Source organism: Ischnura elegans, chromosome 8 (genome assembly GCF_921293095.1).
Source record: "Ischnura elegans chromosome 8, ioIscEleg1.1, whole genome shotgun sequence".
NCBI lineage: Eukaryota > Metazoa > Arthropoda > Insecta > Odonata > Coenagrionidae > Ischnura > Ischnura elegans.
The window spans coordinates 103986127-104012144 of record NC_060253.1 but is presented as its reverse complement, the minus strand read 5'-3'; the positions used below and the strand labels follow the sequence as shown (position 1 = coordinate 104012144).

The 26018-nt window shown below is 37.6% G+C and overlaps 1 protein-coding gene across 4 annotated transcripts in view; it reads right to left on the bottom strand.

Moving 5' to 3' along the window:
- LOC124163261 (major facilitator superfamily domain-containing protein 6) overlaps nucleotides 1-26018 on the bottom strand; it is a 55345-nt gene that overhangs the window by 8625 nt on the left and 20702 nt on the right. Inside the window, exons 2-16 of one of the 4 annotated variants that reach the window (XM_046540041.1) lie at nucleotides 25193-25444; nucleotides 22722-22978; nucleotides 20024-20336; nucleotides 16566-16709; nucleotides 13151-13447; nucleotides 11465-11612; nucleotides 9647-9946; nucleotides 8074-8304; nucleotides 6664-6863; nucleotides 5303-5473; nucleotides 4214-4327; nucleotides 3554-3650; nucleotides 2942-3103; nucleotides 963-1093; nucleotides 84-270 (exon numbers count right to left, since the gene is read on the bottom strand). In XM_046540041.1, coding sequence (XP_046395997.1) covers nucleotides 84-270; nucleotides 963-1093; nucleotides 2942-3103; nucleotides 3554-3650; nucleotides 4214-4327; nucleotides 5303-5473; nucleotides 6664-6863; nucleotides 8074-8304; nucleotides 9647-9946; nucleotides 11465-11612; nucleotides 13151-13447; nucleotides 16566-16709; nucleotides 20024-20336; nucleotides 22722-22978; nucleotides 25193-25444 — 3004 coding nt within the window. The remainder of the gene's footprint in view (nucleotides 1-83; nucleotides 271-962; nucleotides 1094-2941; nucleotides 3104-3553; nucleotides 3651-4213; nucleotides 4328-5302; nucleotides 5474-6663; nucleotides 6864-8073; nucleotides 8305-9646; nucleotides 9947-11464; nucleotides 11613-13150; nucleotides 13448-16565; nucleotides 16710-20023; nucleotides 20337-22721; nucleotides 22979-25192; nucleotides 25445-26018) is intronic. The other 3 variants (XM_046540043.1, XM_046540042.1, XM_046540044.1) reach the window with 3 other exon arrangements.

Below are 26018 nucleotides of genomic sequence, written 5' to 3'. Positions count from 1 at the left end.
TGTCTTTAAATGCTTGCTTGCTAGGTTGCATCCGATTGGTTGTGGCAGGAGGTGAAGATGGAGAGGCAACAATGTAAACTCACCTCCAGGAACATCCAGATTACCGCCTCCAGATGTGGAATACGTGGCACCGTATCCCCCAGCATCGGTCCCAGCGCTGCCACCAGGGCCTCCCCCAGCCATCTCATGGAGCCGTGTGCTTGAAAGGGCACGAGGTATTGGATTGCTGGGCACTCCGTGGGGAGCTAAATGAGAAGTCTCCTCGGCCACCTGTGCGATTAAATTATATCAATTATCAATGTCTACCTTTAGAAAGAACATGTTGCCGTTGAGGAGCTAAGAAGAATAAGGGGTGAGGTCCCATGAATAGTTTTGAGATGTGTATTCAGGGATTTGATAAGATTGTTGGCAAAAATATCAAAAAATATCAATAGAAACAATTTTAAATCACCTAATTTGGTGAGTAATGTGCTGAATATGTAACTACTAATGTGCAATGGGTTTGATAATTAAAAAAAAAAATAGAATCACTCATTTTAATACATATGTGTTTACTCCAGATGAGGGAAGCCCCATACCTTTTCCTCAAAGCCCTTCAAGTCAAACTGGGAAATTGTATAACTAATTAATTATATGCCCCGTGGTAAATATATGCATATGTTGTATCCAATGCCCAAATCCAATATGTTGTATCCAATATTTTAGTAGTATTTAGTAAGTATTTATAATCGTGATTAAAATTTTCAAATTCTCAAGGTTTAGCAGATTGATAGTATTCATTTTCATCATATAGTCTTGTTAAATAAGCTCTGCAATTACTGTTGAGGGATGAAGTGGAGGGTCAAGTTCATAGGAAGAAAAGGCATCAATTCATGTGCTTCAATCGTTAAGTGTATGCTTTCATCTCATTCAGAATCAGTCCACTATTAATTAACAGATTATATGGCTAATCTTGTAATCACCTGTCGAGGATCTTCGGTTGGTGGGAGTTCCGAAACAAATCCAGTCTCTTTTCGATAGAAATTGATGAATATGAAGGCAGCCAAGACAAGAAGGCAGCAAAATCCATATCCTCTGAATGTTGCTGCTGTGCCTATGTGGTTGGGAAGTAAATTATCACACATAATGCCCAAAATATGTTGAAACAAGAAACTGAACCAAGTGCCATAAATATATGCATAGGTGGTATATATACTCATGATGAACAGGAGAAAAAAATGGGGAGATGAAAATGGAAACGCACCTCTAGGAACTTCAAGATTACCAGCTCCAAGTGTGGAATACATGGCCCTGTATCCCCTACAACAAATTATGTTTGCCTTATACAGTAAAACCTCTTTACATCGTAATGGAGGGGACCAAAATTTGGGCAATTTGATCTATGGAGGTTCACTATAGAGAGGTTTCAGTGATATGCACCATTTTTTCATATCCTTTGGAAAGGCACCACTGTCTCTTAAACATCCATGCATTAGTGAACATATGTATATTTATTATTTAATGATAACAGAAAGCAAGCGCTATCACATGATTTTTACCATGATTCAAAAGTGCTTAAAATGATCAGGATAGTTGGATATCTATTTTCTTATTTACTGTTAGGTATGCTCTCATATGCAACAAAATGGCCATAACTAATGGTTTATGTAAAAATTACAGCATAGTAAAGGAGTAAAAGAAAAAAAAATAAGCGTGAAACATCTATTGCTGGGAATGTCATTCCATGTACATAATCGCAACTGCATTAATGGTCTCTAATTGTCTTGGTACAATTTGTGGAGGTAGGCAGTCTCAGGGGTGTCTCCTTGGTAAGATAAGTGGAGGTTTTATGAGATGAAGAGGTTCACTACACAGAGATTTGTCTATAAATTTACATGTAAATCTGATCGGACCGTAGGGGTGGTATGAAGTATGGAGGTTTATGATGCAAAGAGGTTCACTACATAGAGGTTTTACTGTACTCAGTTACACTTTCATGCTGGAGAAATCAAGAAAAAAATTATCTGGACATGAAATACAGTTGAGGACCTCAAATCTGGAAACCCGAAACTCGGAAAACCCTAAATCCAGAACATTTGAAAATTCCTCTGCGTAGTGTTTTGACTTGCCACCTCGTGAGCCTTGTTCTGGGATGAGTAGGAATTTAGCACATACTATGGACATACGCTAAGAACCTTGTCAGGGACACACAAGGATATCAAATATCAAGTACAAGAGCCTGAGCACATGTATAAATTAATGAATATACTAAATGTACTATGAAGAACAGAAAGCCAGAAGCCCTTCGGTCCCAAGCATTCTGGATTTGAAATCCTCAACTGTAAAAATATACTTTTGGCTTGCTGAGACAATAATGCTTGAAACCACACTCAAATATTTGTAGAGGCTTTTTCTTTTCATAAAGTCATTTGAATTTTCATGCTGATGTAGGCGTCCCCATCATCCCCAACCTCCAATTCTGAAGGTGCATTCGCAACCCCTCCCCCCCCCCTCCAAATGGCATCCCTTGTCCTGACGGCTCAGGGCTACTATTATCCAAACTCAGACCTCACATTTTGCATGGGGCTTAGCTGCAATAAGTTCAGCACATAACCCTGGACCAGTGACCAAATTCATCAAAATACAATATGCTTAAAGTAGGAAAAAAAAACTTCCTAGTTGAATGCCGTCGATTAAAAGTATACCACCATCATCCCACACAATTGATTCAACGTTCTGAATTGGAAAATCTATGTAAAAGTCATCACTACCTTAGATCACTTAAGGAGCTGTAACCACCTTAAGAAAATTTACCAAACTAACATAAAACAATAAGGTCAGAATAGTATAGTAGAATATTTTTGTGTACCTATCTTTCTTTAAGTTTATGCTAAGTTTAATATATATGGAGGTCAAGTAAGTACATATAATTTTTTATCTGTAATATTATAGTTTTTCTTACCAAAATAGTAAACAAAAACACCACCGATCAAAGCACCACATCCTCTACCAAGGCCATGATGGATTCCTTGCAAAACACCTTGCGCTGAGCCACGCAAATGATGCGGAGTGTTGTGGGCAAGGTAGGAGCAACAGGCAGCCCAGACAGCAGCATGTGTTATGCCTAAAGAACAGTGCAAAATAAACCTATTCATTTGTTCAATTCACCATTCGAACTATGTATGTAGGTATATATGTACATTAATGTAGAACAAGTATGCATATGATCAGGTATATTAAAATATCCAGCGAGTGATATAACTGTGTTAATCCTCTTGTATTGAAAGCAGGCACTAAAATACAAATGAGTAAAGGCTTACATTAGATGCACTGCATGATGTAAATTTGTATCAATATTATTATTATGACTTTAGAATGAATGCACAAATAATAAATTAAGAGAGCAAACAATAGGCTGAACAAAAATATTGACTATTTCAGCTATTACTTCCATTAAAAATTTAAAAATTCCAGGGTAGAATTTATTTGTCTTGATCAGAACTTTAAAAAAGATCTCCTACTAAGTAAATATAGATGGGCAACCTAAATGCTGAAGGCTGTTATTCTGTCTTACCTTGCATGAACTCAAATGGCAACACCCACCATGGATTTTTCAGCCAAGAAATGTATAAGAATCGGAGGACATTTCCAACCAAACCTAGGCACAAAACCTGTAAAATAATTATTCAGTCTCAAAGTAAGTCAATAGAGCTACGTCATAACTTGAATGTTCATTCATTTCTAATTTTGATGCATTTTAAAGTTGCCTTGAGTGTCAACTTGTGATCACACATGTCTTAGCACCTACTCAAGTCAGTGGATAAATGATGAAATCCATAATTATTTCCCCACTCTAGAATTTTATTGGTGCACATTAATGTGATACACATGAAAAATTATGCTAATTTACCCCTTGACTCAAAGAAATGGTATTTGCCTGGTAGCTAAATTAGACCTTCAATTTTTTAAGTCTCTAAATAACTACATTTGAAAATTTATTTATTCATTGTTTCCCTTTCTAATGTAATTCTAAGTAATTTTTACGTGAATTATATCTCCGACTCTTAAACTTGATGAAAATAAATACTTTATTGATATGAATGGAAATATAAGATATAATGAGTTAAGAGTAATTAAGCAACTCAAATCTCATTCACCAAAAATTATACATATTCATCAGAAAAAATATGTCACACTGCTTGATCAAAATTAAAGTTGGAGTATTTGTACTCACTTTAACATGACCAATTTGAGTGATCAGTCTGAAGCTGAAGAAGTAAGCAAAGATTTCAGAGATGTGGTTGATAACTGAAGCCACTCCAAAAAGTGTAGGGGATCCTCCATAGTCCTAAAAAAGATAACAATTATGATTGAATAATGACTTGAATTCTTTCAGAAAAAATTGAGTGCATTAGAATATTCATATATGTAGTATGTATCAGATTTTTCTAATGTAATGCCATTTGCTACATTGCTTGCACATAGTCCAAGAAAAATTAATTGTGGGATGGATTTTCCTTATTTCATGGTATATTAAGGATACCTAGGATAGACATGAAAAATAAATTTAACAAAATGAAATATATATTTTGCCAGAGGAAAAAAGCTAAGAAAAAATAATACCTATTGATGGAAAGCTAAGATGACATCAAGGACTAAAATATTAAAGGTAAAATAACCCGATTGTAATTAATTTCTGATCTATAACTGTAGGATCTATGAGTGTAGCATATCCCATAACTACCCTTCTAACTGATTTCAATTCTTTTCTTTTGAAAAACTTTAAACAAAAAAATTATAATTGAATTTTCACTGGTGTGATATACATACATGAATGCATATTTTTCAACTTCGACCCTTTTTTTACCATTAACAATACACAGAGATTAATATAATCATTAGGGCTCAGTATAAATGAATTAATGGAATTTTTTAAATTTCTTGCACAGTATGGCCAATGATATTAGGGTTGAATTCTAAAACTGAACCTAGTTTCTCTTTTTAAAGATTTAGGTGTCACTGAAACACTTGCTGATCAACCTCAATGATTTTCTTTTGAAGGATCAATTTTGCAATGAACTTCTTCAGTGTATGTGAAGCCCTATCTTTCTTTTCACTAGATCATTGCTTAAATACTCCAGGAAAAGGTCTGTAGAGATTCTTAAGCCCATCTGCAGTTAAGTCAAAATAAAAAGTTAGCTTTCGGTATATTTTAAAAGGACTTTACTGGGATTTCAATCATGTTCTTGGAAATATTGTGCTCGGTGAAGTCATGTTAATACCATACCCCTGTGTTCATGGTCAATTTACAATTTTCGCTTACCTGCAAGTGCCAGAAGAGGAAGGTGAAAATGAGGCCAATCCCAAAACCCATGAACCAGGAGACGAATAGAAAGGATGCGCACTTCACATTTCCAAACTGCTTGAGGACAGTAACCCACTCGGGAACTTCCCTGGCAGCCCCCATTCCAGCGACTTGGGCAAACATTTTTGTCTGAAGTGAAGAAAGTTGAAAATTTGAGTTTATGGCATAATAAAATATTAGCAATGAATCAGAATAAATCTGTAAGAATAGTGAAAGTCTCAATGTGATTAGCACATAGGTAGCTCAAGTTATCTCAATACTCAAGAGCTAAGTGTAAATATGAGCATTGCGTGCTAGCAGTGAAGTCTTTTCACTCGCAATACTGAGGGTGTAGAAAATTAGTTGTTAATATTTTATTGATTACTTCCACAAACTTGCCATTCAGATATTTACTAAGGATAAAGCATACACTGGGATAATATATGTATTAAAAAAAAACTGAAGGGTGGGAGATATTAAAGGTCTAGTCAATGAACTTTGATTTGAAATTACATGCAAACAGTCTAAGTTGCATTCCGGATTAAAGCTATATTTATGCTCTTTTTGAAAATACAGTTCACTCCCGCTTATCCGGGCTAATGATGGGAAGAGACCGCACGAATAATCGGAAAGCACGGATAACCCAAACTTTCACTTAAATGTCTTGCAATGTTATTAATTTATCTAAAACAAACAATATATCATTGTTTATGCAGTTAGTCTGTTGTTTTAGAGTCCTTCCTGGACTAAATGAGAACTTTCTTCGTCAGTTCGCGATCTTTTCAGCGTAGCGCGGTCGCGCACTGCGAGGCTTAGAAAACAGGAACACGGTGTTCCCGTGAATGCAGCTAGTGCGCGATCTCTTCCATTTTACGAAGGGGATTCTAACGGAAATAATAAGCCCGGTTGATCCTAGCATTAATGCAGCAATTCCGATGATTTTGCATCCGATTTTATTTTTTTATTAAGATCGCGGAGAAATTGAGCGAGAGTAAAAAAATCACGCACGGATAATCCGCAAACCGGATAAACCGCAGCCGGGTAATCAGGAGCCGGCTGTATATGTTTACATGCATTATCTCTAATTAAAATAAAGCCATATAAGTCAATATGAACATAGATATGCTCAAATTACACAAAATTTCCTGATGTTGGTGTCATGTAACTTTCTTATTTATTATTCTGAAGCATCACGAATTGATATTTTTTCATTACTTACAAGGGTCACCAAATTAGGCATGCCAAATATGTAAGGATGGGAAGGGGGTGGTGTTGAAAATGTTACTTTATTTTATGCTGAATTGACATGGTAACAGATGTTAATCATGACTTTGTCTAACCTTGCCAATGAAAGGCAATCCTTTGGAGGTTTCAGCAGCTGGCTGTTGCTGCTTGTTCCCCTGAAGATTTGGAGGCAAGGGCCCCATGTGCATCTGAAGGCCAACACCTTCATCACCTCGTTCTGCCAAGAACGCAGACTGTACTTCCTCCTCCTGCGGTGGTGGCTGAGGGTCGGTTGCAATGGGAGGAGGCGGATAAGCTGCAAATCAGAAGAAATAATAGATGAGTGGTGTAAAGTTTGACGCAATTGCGTGCTTTTTTATTATAAATACATATATGTGCATACTTCTCTCTTTAGTGCTTTGTGAAAAGTAAGAAATTGAATTCTTTTGGTTTTATGAAGCTTTTCTATACAATTTTTTTGCCGCTTGCTGAAGTGTCTTCATTCAGCAGCATTTATTCCTTGGAGGAATAGTATCCCAAAACAGTTTGGTGCCACCTCTCTCGGTTTCCAAGAATATCGTTTTCCCTCTGGTGGCATGATATTCTTTGGCCAAATGCAAACATGGTAAATTCAAACACGTACCATAAACTTCCTGTTTTCACCATGGAAGCAGTGTTGGATTCCGAGTGCATCATTGGCTCTTGCTTAGTGCAAGAGAAGATGATTGGTACGGAGAGAGGAAAAATGAGGACAATTTTTGTCCAGAGTTCAATAGGTAGAACATTTCAAAATGATAAAATATGAATGATTCATCACACCTCTATCAGTGAACCAGAGCGAATAACAATCTGGGTAGAAAAGAGGCTCACATCACATCTCCAACATGAGCCAACAGTGAAAAGAGGCATAAAAGTTTGTGTCTTTGAACTTATCCCATCCTGAATGCGGCCAGAGAATATCTTGCCATCAGAAAGAGAGCCAATTTTCTTGCTATTTCATTGATAGTGGTGGCAATTGAATTTTTTGTAGAGGGCTAATAATTAGAATCGACACTATGTACATGTGATGGGAATGATATCATGAATTGCATGTTGGATTGTGCATGGTGCTCTTTGACTATTCTGTTAGTATGCTCACTTAGTTTTTATTTTTTTTTGGGTAACAATTAACGTTTGGGGAAACTTTCTAGCACCTCATTCCTGAAGATTCAAACCATTGCAATTGCTAAATTATTGAATTCCTTTAGCATATCTCTAAAATCTATGTTTCCATATTATCTGGAATTTTTTTTTGCAGAGGTTAAAGTGTCCTCATTTTGAATTAGAATATTTATAAATCCTTGTTATAAGTATCAAAAAAAATATCACTTTTAATCATGAGCAAAATTCACTTTCCTTTTTAAGAAAAAAATTGAAAATTAATACATATTATAAAATACACTTATAGTGACAATGACCGTTCCACTACTGACAGCAATAAAATGATTCTTCAATATGAATATTTTCCTTTTATTTTGACCACTTACCATCATATTTGAAGTTAAGCTGTGTTGCAGTCATGAGGGCGCAACCCATAAGAACAGAGAAGGTGGCAAAGCAAATGGTATAGTTGCGTTCTTTCTCTCCAGGACCTCCACAAGGATGCTCAGGAAAAGACGTGGCGTGATCAAGGGCAATGCCAACAAAGAACATAGCAAGACCCCAACCCAATGATCCAAACATTCGTTGATGTCCATATCGATCTGCTTCAGCCTCTCCTGCAATCCAAAATAAGTTGAATTTTCAATGTCAGATAAATAAAAAAATTCAAAGCACTTTCTATGTCAGATAAATAAAAAAAATTTAAAGCACTTTCTAAGTCAGTAAAGTTGTCATAAAATGTACCCCATGCTCTGTCTTAAAATAGCAGTCCAGCATTTGAATTTTGCACGTGAGTATAAAATATAGAAGCAGAATCAAGATAATACTCCTGATACCACATTCAATGGAAGTCATGAATTACAAACAAGCACATTCCATTTAGCAAAGTTTTGAGACATGACATTCTTCGTGCTCATTCATCTTCAAAGCTACTTAAGTCATCTCTACCATTATTTCCTATAAATAGCAATGTTGATCTATGTGATATCTATTTATAGAAATAAATCAAAGCAGTACTCTTAAGAGCTCCAGAGAAAAACATAGAACATTAAAACTTTTCATTCCAAATTTCTTCCAAGTGAACTTGTGCTATTTTGGAAACCATACCTTCAACGGTTTCCCATTTTTTTATTGCCTAAATCAAAAGGTTGTGATTCCTGGAGTACATATTTCAAGCTGTTAGATTTTTAAATTACGATATCTATTTTTTGTGATTAAATGAAAAGTGAAAATTTTCAAGCACGTGAAAATAGGCACGACGGCTAAGTATAAATGCTGGGAAAAGCCCTTCTGACGTCATTCTGGTTCCAGCTGCCGCCGTATGAGGCCACCTTGGTGCGAGGCAATGAGCGCTGATATGATGCAGGCTGCTAGGAGGTAGCAGAGTACCCTGCTAGCAGGTAGCACTTGGCTTAAATAAGGATTGTTAATACCCTATCAAACGAAGGAAACTCTCCGACCATAGGCAAATTTCAATAGGTGATTATTAAGAGATGTTTCCCTGAGCTCTGTGCCACATGCATGCATTGGTAATATCCCTTGAATAATTGGAAGAGGACATGGAGAAACTAATGTAGAATAAAACCCTGGAAATCTTCTCCTATGCCCAGTGGCAGTAGATCGGGTAGCTGAGGGGGCTATAAACCACCCTATCGGGTTGAAAAATGCACCTGACAATATTGAAATATTTAGAGGGTACCACTTTGTACAAGTAATTAGCTTTATATTCCAGTACCTTTGTATCTAAAAAAATTAAAGTAAAAATTAGATTTAAAATTAGGGCCATTATGCTTTTTGTACATCACAATTCAAAATGATGGATTTGCTTGCTCATTTGGTTTAAATCAACATCCATTACTGTCTAGGTCCAACTTCAAACTTTTATTAGGTTTAAATGAAAAGGACCAAGTTTGGGAAAATATACACATGCATATGCATGTAATGCTCGCATTGACTTGCCTAAAAGTGAGAGAACAGCCGCGTCAGCCAGAGGAACAGCAGGGGCAGAGAAAAATTCTCCAATGATGACGAGCAGCAAGAGGAGGAAGAAGGCCTTTTGTATATCAGCAGCACGATACACAATTGGAGAGAAGATTGGAGAGAGCCAGTCGGAATGGATGCCAGGGTCGTAGTTGGATGCATAGGCGACAGGAATGGGAGACTGGCCAGGGAGGCCACGGCCCTTCATGGACCTCTTCACCCGCACTGATGATGAAGTATATTCTTCTGACGACCCTTCAGGGGTGGGTGCAGCTGGACCTGCAACAAATGTTCAGATACATATATTCATTACGCAGACACCTGCGGTGGATACAAAAATGTCTCTATTCAACTTGCAAAATTATAACTGATGAGTCGTTTTATTTAATAAGTTGGACAATCACAACACATGCTCCGGGCGGTGTAAACTCACCCAGGTGGAATTTGAACGCTCTACATCTAGGCTGGCTGGCTAGGACATTTCCCGTACATGTCCTACATTTTAAACCAAGGAGAGGGGGTGTTTCGAAAATGTCCAACATTTAGAGATGGCACTTGGACTGGAGGCGATCAACATCTGAGGTTATTTGCAATTGGGAGGAAAAGTGGAGAGAAACCAGGCATCGGCAATTGCCTGCTCTGCAAATGATGCCAAGGGGACTGGGGCTTAACATATGACCTAGCGCTGAACTTAAGAGTATGCTCCACACAGACCTGAAGTTGTGATCAGGCAACCTCTGAAAAATTTCTGCCTCTGCCAGTATTTAAACCTGGGCTCACGGGGTGTGAAGCCAAGACCATAATCACCACACCAACCTGGTCCCCTACATTTAAAGAAAATTTTGCTATTGCAGTAGAAAATTGGATCCCCAAAATATTATCCCATATGTAATAAAAAAATTGAAAATCTCTCTAAATAGGCTGAGCATGAATATTGACTGCCTGGAATTCTTCAATCTGGATATGTTTGAAAATATTGCATATGCTGAAAAATATTTGTGAGTAATTGATGTATTAATAAGAAAATAAATGATTACTTTCTCCAAGCAGTTGCCCAGGTTGCCCAGCCCTGACCATACTGAGACTGTAAATTTTCCACTTTGAAGCCAAGTGCCACATATACTGAGTAGATTTTATCTTTCTCAGTGCCTCAAGTGCATGAGTATTCCTCAAGCTACATTTCTATTACACACTGCATTTATTCCTAACAAAAACCCTCCATTTAGAAATATACAAGTTCTACACAAAGGACTTAAATTTCTCCGTTTGAAATTTAAGTAGAGGTGTGGTATATCTTCTTAACTCCTCAGAAGGTCACTCCTAACATTGGTCTTGATCTGCATTTAGCAAAAATTTGCCTAATTTTATCTACAAAAACATTTGCTTGTTGTGGTTGGGATTAATGAAGAGGGAGTCATGGTTAAAAACGACACAATATTTTAGATATGTAATTGGTGAGTAGGGTACAATGTTTCCATGGAAACTGCAGTGAGCCAGAAGGGAAATTATATGGAAAACATGGAGCTGACATGGAAAGCTATTGCATAATATTCCCAGTTTATTATTTTTCCCACAAGTTCCAAATCAGAAACTTCAGTTTCATATCTGTTCCAGATCAGATCTAGTTTAGATCAGAATTTAAGATCTAGTTTAGTTGAAAATTGATTGGAATTTTTGGATAAAGTTATATGTATGTACTTAATAAAATGGTAGTGCCACATTTAATAACAGGTTTAATAAAAAATAGTTATTTTATCCTTTTAGATTAGGCGCCATGAAATCAAAACTGATACTCACCACTAGAAGTGGACCACCCACGTACTATCCCATCCTTTTCTGCTCCTGTTGGATCTGAAGTTAATGCTGATGGTGATATTCCTATCAATTTACCTTGGGTCAGGCTCTCTGAACTAATTTCATTCTGTTGATTCTTATCAGGAGTCACCTAGAAAGAAATGGGCTTGAATGAATTTAAGAGTTATAAATAACTAATACTTGTACTTTTGATTTTCTCATTAAATATAGAAAAATTATTGGGCATCTGATATTTCATACTACCATTGATAATACTTGTATTTTGGGTAATACCATGGAGGGGCTGGTGGTAAACCACCCAAAAGTGCATACTAAGGGCAATAATTCCTCGGAGGAAAATTTCCGTTGACCTGGATCCAGACAGTTTTTACAAAGTGAAGAGTTCTCGGAATCACCATTGGGTCAGGAACTGCATTACTGCCGACGTTTTGACGTCTGTGAACAGCCCTGAGGACAATGGCCGAGTCGGACATCAAAACGTCGGTAGTGATGCAGTTCCTGACCCGGTGGCGATCCAGAGAGAATTCTTCACGCAGTCTATTTGCCGGGAAAGCACTAAATATTTCTTCATTTTCACAGAGTTTTAACCCGAAGGTATAGTTCATCCCAGACTAAGCCACAATAATGAGAATATCATTCATTCAGGGCAGGGTGGCCAGCTCCTTCCCCTGAGACATGTTGCACTATAATCATCACTTCCATTAAAAACAACCATTGAAATTATAAATATGTATTACTAATCTTATTAGTTTAAAGGACAATCAATTGAAAAAATGTGGAACAACAATTTTATCAAAGAAAATTTTGCTTCAAATGAGAATTTTATCATAATCTTAACCAAACTCATTCTTAAAACTTTCCAATGACAGAAAAAAACAAAGATTTAACTTACAGAAATAAATTACAATTTGTTTGGTGAGTCTAAAAGCCTCAACTGGATTTGACCGCCACACCATTTGATTGGTAGACATTCACCCAAGTCACTAGGTCATTCACTAAATCTCTCAGATCCAGATCAAAGCAAATGGATATTGTCAGAGGAAACTTCATAAATATCACCCAACCATTGCTGAAATTTTAAGGGTAGCAAGCATGTACTCTATGGCTCAGAAAACAAATCCATCTTTTGAAAATTGCTTGCATAAAACCTTTATTAAATTGTTAGCCTGAAATTACATCACTGAGCCAAAATATATAAGTTCACACATATTTTATTTTCTCAATTTAGCATAATCATGGGACACAATTATATTACCTACATGAGAGCATTGCTGAATAATAAGAAAAAAATTGAGAAATTGCAAATACTTAGGTCATTTTGAATTATTCATAAAAAAGTTTGCTCAATTTGTGAGGAAATTATTGTTGGTTCATTTTGATAATGCTAGCATATTTGTTAATGTTAACCAAACATATTTACCAAAATTTGCAGAGCTGGTATTTATCTTTCATCATTAACAAATATGTAATATGTACCATATATATTTTCTCCTTAAATATCGAAGATGAGATCAATGAAAATCTTTGATTCAAATTCCTAATTATATTCCTAAATAAAATTTCTAAAATAATCCATATATCAGAAATGGGAGACCAAGAAGGAAAGAAGGGATATTCACGGGTGAAAGGTCATGACCAAGTACAACATTTTGAGTGTGATGTACGTGCCTTGGGATGTTTGGAAACTTCAACCATTTCTCCTCCATCTAAGTGGGCGGCCACGAGAGGGGGATGCACCCCCAAGGGAGTTGACGTGACCCCCTCCTCCTCATTCCCAAAGCCCACGGTCGAGTGGGCCTGGTCGTTATGGTGCGAGGGAGCGAGAGAAGAGTGGTGCACTACGTTCTCCTTAGTGATGGACGCTGGATGGAGGGAGCCGGAGGTCAAAGCAGGGTGCAGGTATGAATGGGAACCCCCTGGTGCCACCGGGGATGAGATGCTAGGCATTTCCTCTTTTGCTTCATTCTGACGAGTTAACCGCCATTTGCAAAAATAAAATCAGCTAATGACTGACAGACATGTGTAGTAGGCTGTCCTTATTTTTCAGTATTGGGAAAAGTTATGTTTTACTAGTCTCAAAATGAAGTTGATATTCGCATAGCATTGACATGTACTGGCCTCGACTGATTTGATGGAGTGTTCCAATGACAGGTTAGCAATGGAAACATCATGTTTATCAATGTGTTAAAAGAATGAAATTGCCTCAATGGCGGTATTGTAGATTTTCACTGTGTGAATCATGATGGCAAAGAAACAGCTGCAGCAGTATTGGAATGAATTGCTTTCCACCAGGAGTATTTACTCTGCTGGGGGAGTGGACGAGGGAGGGGTAAGTCTCTAGCAGTGGAAGTAGCACTGTTGTGGGGGATGAAATATAGGGTGGCACCTCAGCAGTCCCACAGTGCAGGGTAGAAGTCTCAGGGCTGAATCGGATGATGGGGGCCATGTCTCATCAATATTTATAGTTAGGCCAAAATAAATGAAAATCCTGTCCAAAAGGAAATTTCCACGTTTCTTGTAGGAATAGAGCATTTTCTGCCCCTTAACCGTTTCGATGTCGGGTGGAGCCGACGGGCATTTTCATACGCAGAACACCTGACGTCGGGTATAGCTGTCGCGTATTTTTCAATGCAGACGACTGGACGTCAGCTCTGGCCGATGCAAGGGAAGGGAAGGTAGCAATTGTGCGATGCATTCAGGCCCAGCCTGAGACCCAGCTTAGCGAGTCCTCCTCACCATAGGAATCCGTTGCATAGCAGTTACATTTTCAATAGTTTTTTCAGTGATATGTTTTAATGAATACTACTATGTTTTTATACTTTGAATTGAATTCTTCGTTTTGTTCTGTGCCCAAGCAATTTTTAAATGGAATTTTAGCGTTAAAAATAACGGACTTCCGGACTTATTGTCTTATTACCTTGTATTTACTAACTTAGTTGTTATTAACGCTAGAAACCTGTTTAGAATTCCACAATGCTTAAAAAAAACATTAGTAATTCTAAAGAAAGAGAAGGAATTCTAGAAGAGTAAATCACTTAAAATCAACTACAATGTTTAGTTGAAATAAACACTGGTAATGCAATAAGTTGACCGTGGATTCGTGCTATGATAGAGTTAGAGGGTGAAGTCCACTGGCCGGGGTAAGGGATGGGTGACCGATTGAGCTGGGCCCCAAATCTGAGGGACGAAAATACCCAGGCAACTCACCCCAAAAAAGAGCTCCGTACAGAGAGGTTTAAAATATTCTTATGCTACTCGTAGCACGAAAACGTTTTTCTATTGTGGGCGCAGGTAGGAAAGGGTTAACTATAGGTCCTAAGTAGTTAGGGCCATTGCGACACAGGTTTCCATCATTTTTAAGTAACCACATTTTAGCAGGTGAAAATGAACTTCATTTAGATAATTTTGAGACAAGGAAAACACACCTTTTCCCAATACTGAAAAACTAAGGTTTGCCAGCTTTGTAGTCACAATCAATGTTGTAGTGAAGGAATATTTGAAAGTTTGAAAAGAGAGAGAGAAACATGCTTGAAGGCAGGCACGGGATCAGATGAAAAGATTGAAACTGATCATGCGCATGACAAATAAATTAGAATGAAAGGGAATTAAAAATACCTTCATGTTAATATTTTCCCTAGCTCATCTAATAGACCTCTGAAAGGGCATGCTGCAAAGAAATTCTTTCCCGTTGGCCTATCTTAATGATTGATGTGGTGATTTCAGCCATTAAAACCATCACATCTATGCTCCATGCTATCATTGCGATGTGGCTATTAATTTGCAATTATTATGCTAAAATAATTTGACTTTAAAATTGTATTCATTAGCAAATTTTTTACGAATATGTATATATCTACAAATATTCATTCATCGATCCAAAAGAATAATATGTATTACAGGGATAAAACGTTATCTGTTTTTTAAACTAGCAATCTTACGGGTTACTACAGGTTCGTCTTCAGAGTAAGAAAGATGAAAATGTTTTATTTTTTTTAAATTACGAGGGTAAAAGGCCTACACAATTATTTCCTTTGAAACAGAGGAGGAAAATATTCCTTGCATTAAATTTTTGCTGATATGATTGATTATTTTCATAAGTCTGCATGCATTTCTAGATAAAATTATTAAGTTACCTGACTGTACCCTACCAAACCTACATTATGAATGCTACATTGTGTTCATGTTTTTCCCATGTTGATTCTTTTTTTCTGGAATAAAGTATTGCCTGTATTACAGCTAGCGCCAGGTCATAATTGAGCAGTAGAGATCTTTTTATGATTTCATGTACCACTGGTAACATCAAGCTTTGCGAGTAATTAAGGCAGAATTGAAGTAAAAAAATGGTGAACTTGGGAAAAACTGCAGTGCACAGAACTTAGTGTATCATTGACACAGCATCTGTTTCAAATGTTTAATGATTGCAGGTATTTTGGTATGCTTACTTTTAAAGAGACATGCATTTGTGAATAGAGAAAACTGGATATTGTTAAAATAAAGAAAAAAATAGAATAGAGTAAAACATGCAAAGATTTTGAGCGATAATTTTGAAAATCACAGCAATAGTAAATATTTCAAAGATCACCCAGGAGGCATCTCTACCTGGTGATCCCCTCTCAAAAAATACTTATGGCAACAGGCTTAGGAAAGAGAAATTTATGCTATAAATTTTGCAATTGAGGATTCCAATTATTAATGCATTTTGTTTGTGATAATAGGATTTCAAAAAATCAGTCCAAGTGGTACATAATTTGTTTAAGCCAAGCACTGAAAGGATTAATCTTATTCTATTAAGGAGTAGAATATGGTTACTATTTGTTCCTTAACGCCAATAAATGTCAGTATTTATATCGCACCCCTTCTAGGACAAAGATGAGATTTTTTCCAAAGAATTTAATTGAAATCCTGGACTACATCCCTAATTCATGAAGTTTATTCCAAAATGAGCAATATTTGTCAGCTATACGCCGGAGGCAAAGTTTTCAGCCTAAATGATAAAGACCTTGGATAAGAACTGCCTGCCATGCATGGATTGAAACTCTCATAATAGCCTCTCTTTCGAGGGGATGCACATGTTTTGACTCACCAATACTTCCATGATGGCTTCCCCTTCACTCTCAGTTGTTCTTGATGAGTGATGCCCTCTCCCCTGGAGGTTAGGGGGGAAAGGACCTTCACCCATGATAGAATGCACCAAAGTCTCGGGACCATGAGTAGACTCATGAGGAGCCTGACCGAGATAAAGTGCAACCTCTTATGGCCAAGAGCTCGCAAATGGAAAATATTTATAACTTGCCAAAAATCTTCCCTTAGCCTCTTAAATGAAAATCTAAACCATCTCAGTAACTTTTTACCTAAGAAAAAATTATATTGGTGAGGTACATTCTACAAATACTTTCTATCAAGCCCTATATTCAATTCGCTCTGCACTTCCCCCAGAATACAGAAATAAAGTTCAATTACTGAACAAAAGTTACCACAGAACAAAAATGTAGAACTATAAGTGCTCTTAAAATAGCATACATCTTCATCTAAATACATCTTCCATCAGTTAATGCTCATGTTTTGAGTCAATTATGGTTCCAAAGAATTTAAAGTAAAAGCATGATGCATTGGTCATGTCATGAGAGACAGCAGTTATGTTGGAAAAATCTGGGAGGGTAAAACTTAAATTAAAGGTTCCCATGGAGGACCAAGAAATTTGTAAGAACTTGGGGCAAGTAATGAAGGATATTGGAAAGAAAAGCCCTAAAGTAGTCAAAGAAATGGCATGGGATTAGGAGATGGAAGGCTGTTGCACACCAACCCAAGAGGATCAGGTTGGTGATTTACATATCTAGAGAGTAAAGCATCCCATTCCATAAGCCTTGGATTCCATGAGCATCGATTTTTCTCTTCATATGTATGGATATGAATGTACATTCAAGTTTCATATGTGTCAAACTTAATGCAGAACAAAAGGTGTCTTCATGATAGATATAATAACTCATAGGCTATGGTGGATGCAGTATTGGCTATTTTTTATTCCTGGATTCATACCTATTTTGTTCCTTCCTCTTAAACGGAGGGAGAAAAAAAAATGAAGAATGAATCCCAGAAAAGCAAATAGCCATTGAAACATAGATACACGAAAAAGATGAAATGCAATCACTTAAAATATTTATTTGCTGCAAAAGGGACTGTAGGAATACAGTCTTACCTCTCTGGCAATGGTACAATGAAATGTTCTAAATCCCTGGGTTCCAAGAACTATGCATTGAAGGCTGCAAGGTGTTTGATACTCAAGGGGAAATTTTTTTGAAAACGAGGGTACTAAGTAGAGGGTTTCAAACGAATTTGAACAATTTTCATAAGTGAAAAATTCATTTGTTACCGAAATCTTTTGTAAATTCATGATTTTTCGATATTTGTTTTCTTATGAGAAGCAAATTGATTGTTTATATATTTCGGGGGAAGGATGGGGGGGGGAGGGGTCTGCAACCCTCGGACCTTACCCTAGCTTTGCCACTGTGATACATCCTTGTGCACCATTTTCATAGACCCATGATCAAGCCACCACCAACTGCTGATTATGCAGCCATAAATGCATTGTTGTTGGAAGCCAGAGCTATAAAGTATTTCATTGTATCAACATATTTTTCAAATGTGAAAAACTAACACCCTACAATCTTTGTTGCTGCAAAGATGTATTCTAAGTAAATAAATTATTATTCAATCCATTAAATTAAAAATCCATTCAATTCATATTAAAAGTAAATCCATTCTATGTAAGCCCAGTTTTTTATGTGTGGTTATACTATCTATCATTAATGACATTTTTTTGCTCTGGGTGTATGTACTATTGATAAAAATTTTTTTTCCAACAAATTGAGTTGCGCCTCTTACTCTCTTGGACAAAATTTTAATTTCTCTATTATTGTAAGTTCATTTATTTGCTGTGCAATTGAAGATAAAAATTATTTGCAGTGCTTATCTACCAGGATGTTGTTACTCTCACATAGTTTTTTCTTTCATTTGAGAAAAAAGCAATGAAAATGAGAAATTCACAAAATTATAATATAATTTCTTTACAAAATTGATGAAGTCAGAAATTGAAAAGATGTATTATTTACAAGAATATTTCCTCATTGAAAAGCAAACAATAGCCTTGAATTCTATGCTACCCTGATATGCATGCATGGCCAGGCCCAAAACTTGGGAGGGGCAGAGGGGGCATGTGCCCTGGGCGGCAACATTTGAAAAGTTTATCTAAAAAGCTTATTTAATGTTTCCAATTTAGTTATTTAAAAATAATCAAAGATTTATAAATTATTAAATAATAATTATAAATACTTCTTAATAGCAAACATACCGTGTAATTTCAACCGCCGGATCTCAAAAAAATAGCTCAAGGATATAGTGTATAATATATTTTAGTGGTGGGGAGGGGGAGAGAGGGGGGCGGGGTGATAGGGGGTGGCAAACTGATCTTTGTCCCCCCTTACAAAACTCCTACTACCGGAACTATGCGTGGCCTTAGAATGACATGCAAATAAGTAATAATGACAAGTAATAAAAATAAATTTTTGTAAAAAAAAGTTTTTTATCGCGAGCTAAAAAGAATACACGCGAATTTTTGTTCAATCAATTTCTCAATGACCTTAGATGCAAAAAAAAATTGTCATAACTCAATCATTCTTATTCCTTTAAATGATCGCAGCGCTGCCATCGGAATTTGGTGGCAATTTTTTGATCTAATCTCCATATTTTATTTTATATTCTGAATAACAACGGAGATACAGTTAAAACCACGATGAAAGTGCTGGAATATTGCATTGTCATCTAGTTCTCAATCATCTCGAGAACTTCAGCATCATAGCTAATCGGAAAGTTGCGAGTTTTGACCCGGAAAAATGACAAGCAACAAAGCGAGTTAATGAAAACGTTATAAAACTTTGGCAGGAATAGAAGGATCAACAACTTTGCTATTTCCACATTGTAATTTATTGAAACCGACCATGGTTTCGTTACAGAGTAACATTATCGAGGCACCTTGAAAAATTAACAATGTTAAAAACATCCATAGTATACATTAAGACCTAATATTTAATGAAATATTATGCATTGGAAGAAATGAAATGATTTTATACGAGTAGCGATGGCGGTGTTCCCGAGGTCCTTACAGGAAGAGGATTCGTTGGTAAACAATATGAAATAATAAACTGTTTTTATTTCACTGTTACAGGTTGATTACCAACTACGAAATATTATTTCATTAGCTACCATTCCATTTAAAAAGAATGTTACTCCTTGATAACGTTACTCTGTAACAAAACCATGGTCGGTCTCAATAAATTACTATATGTGGAAATGGCAAAGTTGTTGATCCTTCTATTCCTGCGTTTATGGATTTCCACCAAGTTACGCCTGCTACTATTAATTATATTAATTTTATAAAACCTTGTCCAAGAGCATACATAAGTGTCCATTCCCCCGCTCCATTTGTTGGGAGACTTTGTTTTGACCCAAATTTACACACTTTGTATGAGGTGGATTTGCACTCACCTCCCTGGCTGTTTGGGCGTCGAACGGGGGCAGCATGAGCATGGCTGGCTCTCCCCCCCTCCCCTCCGGGGGCCCCCGCGCCTCCATCACCACCTCCACCTCGTCCTCGTCGTCCTCCGCCGCCACCTCGTCCACGCTCCGCTTGTGCAGGTACCGCGCCTCGTCCTCCGCGCCCGGCGTCCGCAGCACGTACTCGGTGTGGTTGTGGCGCAGGATGCAGGAGGTGGCCGGTGGCTGGATGAATCCCAAGGGCACCGTGAATACAATCCAGCAGGTGAGGGAGGCCAGTAGCAGGATCTTACCCTTCTGCGTCCTGCCGAAAAAAAGAGGGGCAGAAAAGACACTTTGATCATGCAGCCAGAGGTGCTCACGTTTTCTTTTATTCCCATACCACTGAAAACAGCATATATTGGCCTTATAGTTTTTTTTAACAAGTTAACAATTACAAGTATACAAAAAACATGCCCTGCATGGGGTAAGGGAGCGTCTATTGATGAAAAAGTTCTCGGGATTCCCACCGGGTGTGGTATTGGGTTAATTTATTTAGAGAGAATTAACCCAATACCACACGCGGTGGGAATCCCGAGAACTTTTTCATCAATCTATGGGTACGCCGGGAAAACCTCAAATTTTGCATGGGGCGTCTATTAATTACCTGAGTTGATTTTGGCGATTTTAGGAATCCTCCTCTCACCTTTAGTGAGATATCGTGAGATTTGCCTCGATCCCCTACCTCTAACCTCGCGTGAGATTGTTCAAAATGCCTCTATTCAGCATAAATACGTTACTCTATGCTTCATTGCGTTGGATTTATTAAAAAAATTTGATTAATCATTTTTATTTAAGATTAGTCAACACTTGTATTTAAGATTACCAAGGTCGCAATTTTGTACTGCTTCTTGCGGAAAAAAATTGCGTGATACTTGCCAGGACCCCACGTGAGATAGGGTGAGAATTGGCTTGACCTCCTCGTCCCCTAAACACCTCACGTAATTAAAGAATCCCCTCCAACGTACTCAGGTGAGTCTCGAACCCGCGACCTCTCCTTTGGCAGGCGAGGACTTTACCCCGTACCCACCGAGCGTCAACATTTTTTCTTGCGGAGTCATGAGGAGCTTGCCCTCAACTATTGCCATCTCATCCCTCATGTCTCCCAAACGTCTGTCTCAGAGTAAACGTATACAAGAGTAATTAATCATCGGCTTCAGTAAATGGGACCAAGATTGAAACGACAAAACCTGAAAGCGATTTTTCAGGCCAAATTCATTTCGAAATGGGTTCTTATCTAGCCTTTAACCGTAACTTAACGAATGGACTCTTCAATCAAAGTGGGGAGTAAGAATCACTCATTAAATACTTACTTCATCAAATGGAGGGGAAATAAGTAGAATAATGCAAATATTTAATGGGGATATCACACCATGAAGTAGAAGTAAAATTTCAATGATTTTTTATGAAAGGCAGTGAATAATACCCAGCCGCAAACATGTCCGATAAGTGATTAGGTCTGGAATTATGACGAAAAAAAAAACAAAACCCAGTACATCCTTCAGCTTATGTAACCCGTGAGATTTTTAGTATATCCTGTGGCATAACCTCAAGGATGTCTTTGACTTCTACTTACGCATGAGAACATACCGCATTCCGAATCACTAATTGTAAGAGATAAACAACTATAGGCGTACTTAAATTTCCCCTTTCCTGCAGTGACGTCACGTTTTAGGCCATTGTACGAAGCTCACGACCGTAATAAGACGTAGTTAAAGTACTGCATAAAAATTGAAGCTCTTTGTCGACACACTACACCGTCCATCCCGAAGCCGAATTTATTTCAGACGTGTGCAAGGACTAGGTAAAAACCAAAGGTGAAGTTTCGGAAAAAATGAGGAAAGATACTGCTTCCTTCACTCAGTAATTAGAACGTAAGTTTTCAACAATGTCCGCTGGACTCATCACATTTTATTAACATAACTGCGAAACTATTTGCTGAAGAAAAGCGATATCTGCTGGGAAAAGGAAGGAGGTTCTTAATGACCCAGTGGAAATCTTATTTTTGCAAAAATTGATGATTGTCTGGTTCTTGCAGTCAGGTTATACATTTCTCCAATCTTTCTATGGACGCAATGGTTCTCTAAGCAACGCTTAAATGCTATGACGGTCAGTTTAAATAACCATTTTAATCCATAAATTTTATGCGTATCCTTTATCCCAACGGAGCGGTAAGCAATTTGTTCTAGTTTATAGTTCGTAGACGGCCGCATCGGTGTACGAGCACTGTGGTATTAGTAAAGGTCGTAGTGAATTAATATTTTGTCACTAACTAGAAAGAAATAAGTTTTAGTTAAACGGGAAGCGTAATATAAATTTAACAATTGTTTGAAAATCGCATTATTTTGTCAAATTAGACAATTATTTATGCAACCAATGAAAGTGCTGTAGGAAATATAATCAGCAACATATGTATTTCTTAAATATTTAAATGGTGAACTACATTTATTACCTCCTTACAATTAGTAACTTTGGTTAGGTCTTTCTTTACCATGGAAAAGTAAGTTCCACAAAGTAAACCAGTTGGCGCTTAGTTTTACTAACGGCATGATCTTTTAAACAAATATATCCAGGTAGCGATATTTTACTTTCCAGTGCATCGTAAACATTTGAAGTAAATGTAATTTTACGATTAGCTGCATTGGCTCACCTGTCGGCGATGGAGCCCCAGAAGGGCGCGGAGAGGAACTCGACGAAGGGCCGCGAGCCGATGAGCATACCGCACTGTCCGGGGTTCATGCCCATCTGCTTGAAGTAGACGGCCATGAGTGGGAAGAGGGAGCCGAAGGCCGAGTAGAAGAAAAAGTAGAACGTCTTGGCAGTGAGCAACTCCGGGTCCACGGCGCCGCCGCACAGCAGTTCCAGCACATCCGTGCGACCTCGGATCTTGTGCGTGCTTTCCTTCGGCTGCGGGCAAATAAGGGAACAAGTGGTTTAATCAACAAGAAAATAAAACATATTTACCAAGTACCGATGATCATCAGGTTATTTTCAAAGACTGGAATGAGCTTTCGACATTTTCTTTGACGTTAAGTTGAGGGACAGTGACTAAATTTCATTGAATTAACACTACATTATTGACTGTGTGCTCACTCCGTGCTGAGGGATTTTCGGATATTTATAACACTTTAAAAAACGATAGATTCCTTGTATTGAAATAAGAAACTGAAAAAATACTCTAAAAAGAAAACGCTAAGATTATTTTTTTGTAAAAATATCCTTTGTGTGCCACCAGAGTTTTGGAAATTTTCATCAGAATCCTGGATTTGTGGAGCAACTTTAATGTGTTTTCATGTGACTGAAAACCTTTATGAGGTAGTACCTTGGATGAAGATGACTATGAGATAATTCCTGACCAGTCGCAGACCGGTATGATTGGTATATTATTGAAATAACTATTTAAAATCTATATGCCTATCAAGGCCCATTCTCACTTGTCTAATCTACATACTTAGTTAAAAATCATCTGCGTAACATTTAAGCAAACAAAGTAAAATTAAAATGGGTTTACGTATGATAAACAGAGTTTCAAATTAATTAAAAGATGGGTTGGTAATCTTGGACCCCTCAGACCAGTGTATGCGACACACACAGCCTTACCAATATGACAACGTGGCTTGTAGGCATGAATAGGATGACTACTGCTAAGGTAGAAGACAAAGAGCAGTACAATAATTATTCGTTTGCATTAGAGTATTAGAAAATTTATTAATTTTTACCTGCCGAAGTAACAATTCTTGAGTTGGTGTCGTCGGAGAGAAATTTCCGGATAGATGTAAACAATTGCTTGGATAACTACTAGATAAGGAAGACTAATATTTGGGACATGGAATCAAGCCTAAAAACGAGTACCGACATTTAAATGTTAATGGTAGTTGCGTCCACGCCGGTGGTATTCACAGCAGGAATCGGTAATTAACGTTTAAATATTGAGTTCACAGTATTAGGAAGTGCAAAACTAAGATTATATCGAGTGCACATCTTAGTAGTGAGTAAATTCTGGTTGAAACATGACGTTAATTTCAGCAGACTCGGTGTCGGCGCCACGGCATGACGCTAGTGGAGCACATCGCTATTCAAATCCAATGCAATATTTGAACTCTCTCAATATCTACATCTTTTAGGTCTGAATAGGAAAAAATAGACACACTAACTATACGATGAAAAGAGCTTGTCAAACCATATATTAATGCTTTGGATTCACAATAAAGACTATTTAAGAAATCATTCAATTTCTCTCTCCTGTTCCTGGATTAGAGGGTAATGATTCATCGTGAATGATCCGACAAGGGTTCATTACTGCAAAGGAGGCTGCGAGGCCTATTGGCGGAGATTCTGAAACTAAGGCACGATCTCGTTTTGTCTCGGCAGCTCGGCTGGCCTTTAATTAAACAACCCCTCTCTCTTCAACTACCTAATCAAGGAGGGGTCGCTCACGCCGACCTCTGAAAGTGAAAACCCCATTAGGTTGATCCTTCCAAAGGGTGATGAAATTCAAAGATTTTTCAAATCCTTGGCTCATCAAACTGGTAGCAATAATGCAATAGTTTGCTCATTCAGAGCGGATTCTCTTTGATGAATGGAAAAGCAAGTAAACCTATCAGAATTTTACGCACACAAGTTACTATAAACTTAATTTTAACCCTTTATAGCCCAATGTTGCTTCTAAGCAACATCAAAAATGTTCAAACTTTCAGCTATATTTAAGAGATATCTAAACTAAATATTATTTTGGTAGTGTATATTTTAATCACGAAATATGTAGCTGCCAGGATAGTTATCATTGAGTGTAAAATTTTCAATTATTCAAAATGAAAAATCTTGAAATTTGATTTCTCCCATAAACAGCTCTGGGTTAAAAAGGGTTGAAGGGATAGAAGAATTCAGGCATAGTATTGTCAGATTCCATATAAATAAGATAAGAATATCTCTGACCCATCACAAAATGTTATAGTTTTCATTGCATTTATCGTGTGTAAATGTTTACTCATGAAGACTCAATATTTTCCAGATAGCTTCGCCGTTCTCTTTGAAGCATTGAAAGAGGGGTGGTGCGTCTGAATTACACGATGGCGACCACGTGCGTGTGCATGTGACAATACCTGGCATTGACTCACTCACCTGTGGGTACTTCTCCGGGTCCACCTCACCGCTGGCCTCCGGGTCGACCCTCGGCCTGATGCCGCCCTTGGGAGCGGGGCCAGAGTACGAGCCCTGCAGGCTGTCTTCCCGGTCCATCATGCCTCCCCCACCCATCATCACTGGCTGCTGTTGGTCCATGGGAGGCTGCGGCTGGTAATTGCCCTGGTCGTACGCCGGCTGCTGCCCGTAGTTAGGCTGGCCGTAATTGGGCTGGCCGTAATTGGGTTGTTCCTGTAGGGGAAAAGAAGGATTTCATCGTACCGTCATACTTGCCATTTAATTAGATATATTTATGAGACAAGACTAAAATTCACTAAGTCTAAGCGAAGAAAAAACAACACCATATTACAATCCACGGTACCACAAAGCCTAGGTTTCGTAGTACCACGATAATTACGTAACTCTCCATAATTTACATGAACTATGGTTATGGTAGGTACTTACATGGTTATGAACCATTTGCAATCATTGACCAATGATAGCAATCACTTAGAGAAGCGACAGCAGTCAAGTTAATTCGACTTAGAGTACATTTGATAACGAAGGGCAACGATCTCATATTAAAATATACGAACTACCTCCAATGGAAAAGACAGTTAGCGGTCATCACACAGATACAATTTCACAGTTGTCACAATATACTGGCACAAAGTGGAATGGAAAAATGAATACCTTGTGTATTTTTGTCAATTGTGCCAAAGAAATATTATTGAAAATTTACAAAACATCTTTAGGCATTTCCAATGATGTAACTTATCGGTCATAAACAATTCATTGCATTAATGTGACAAATATATACCAAATT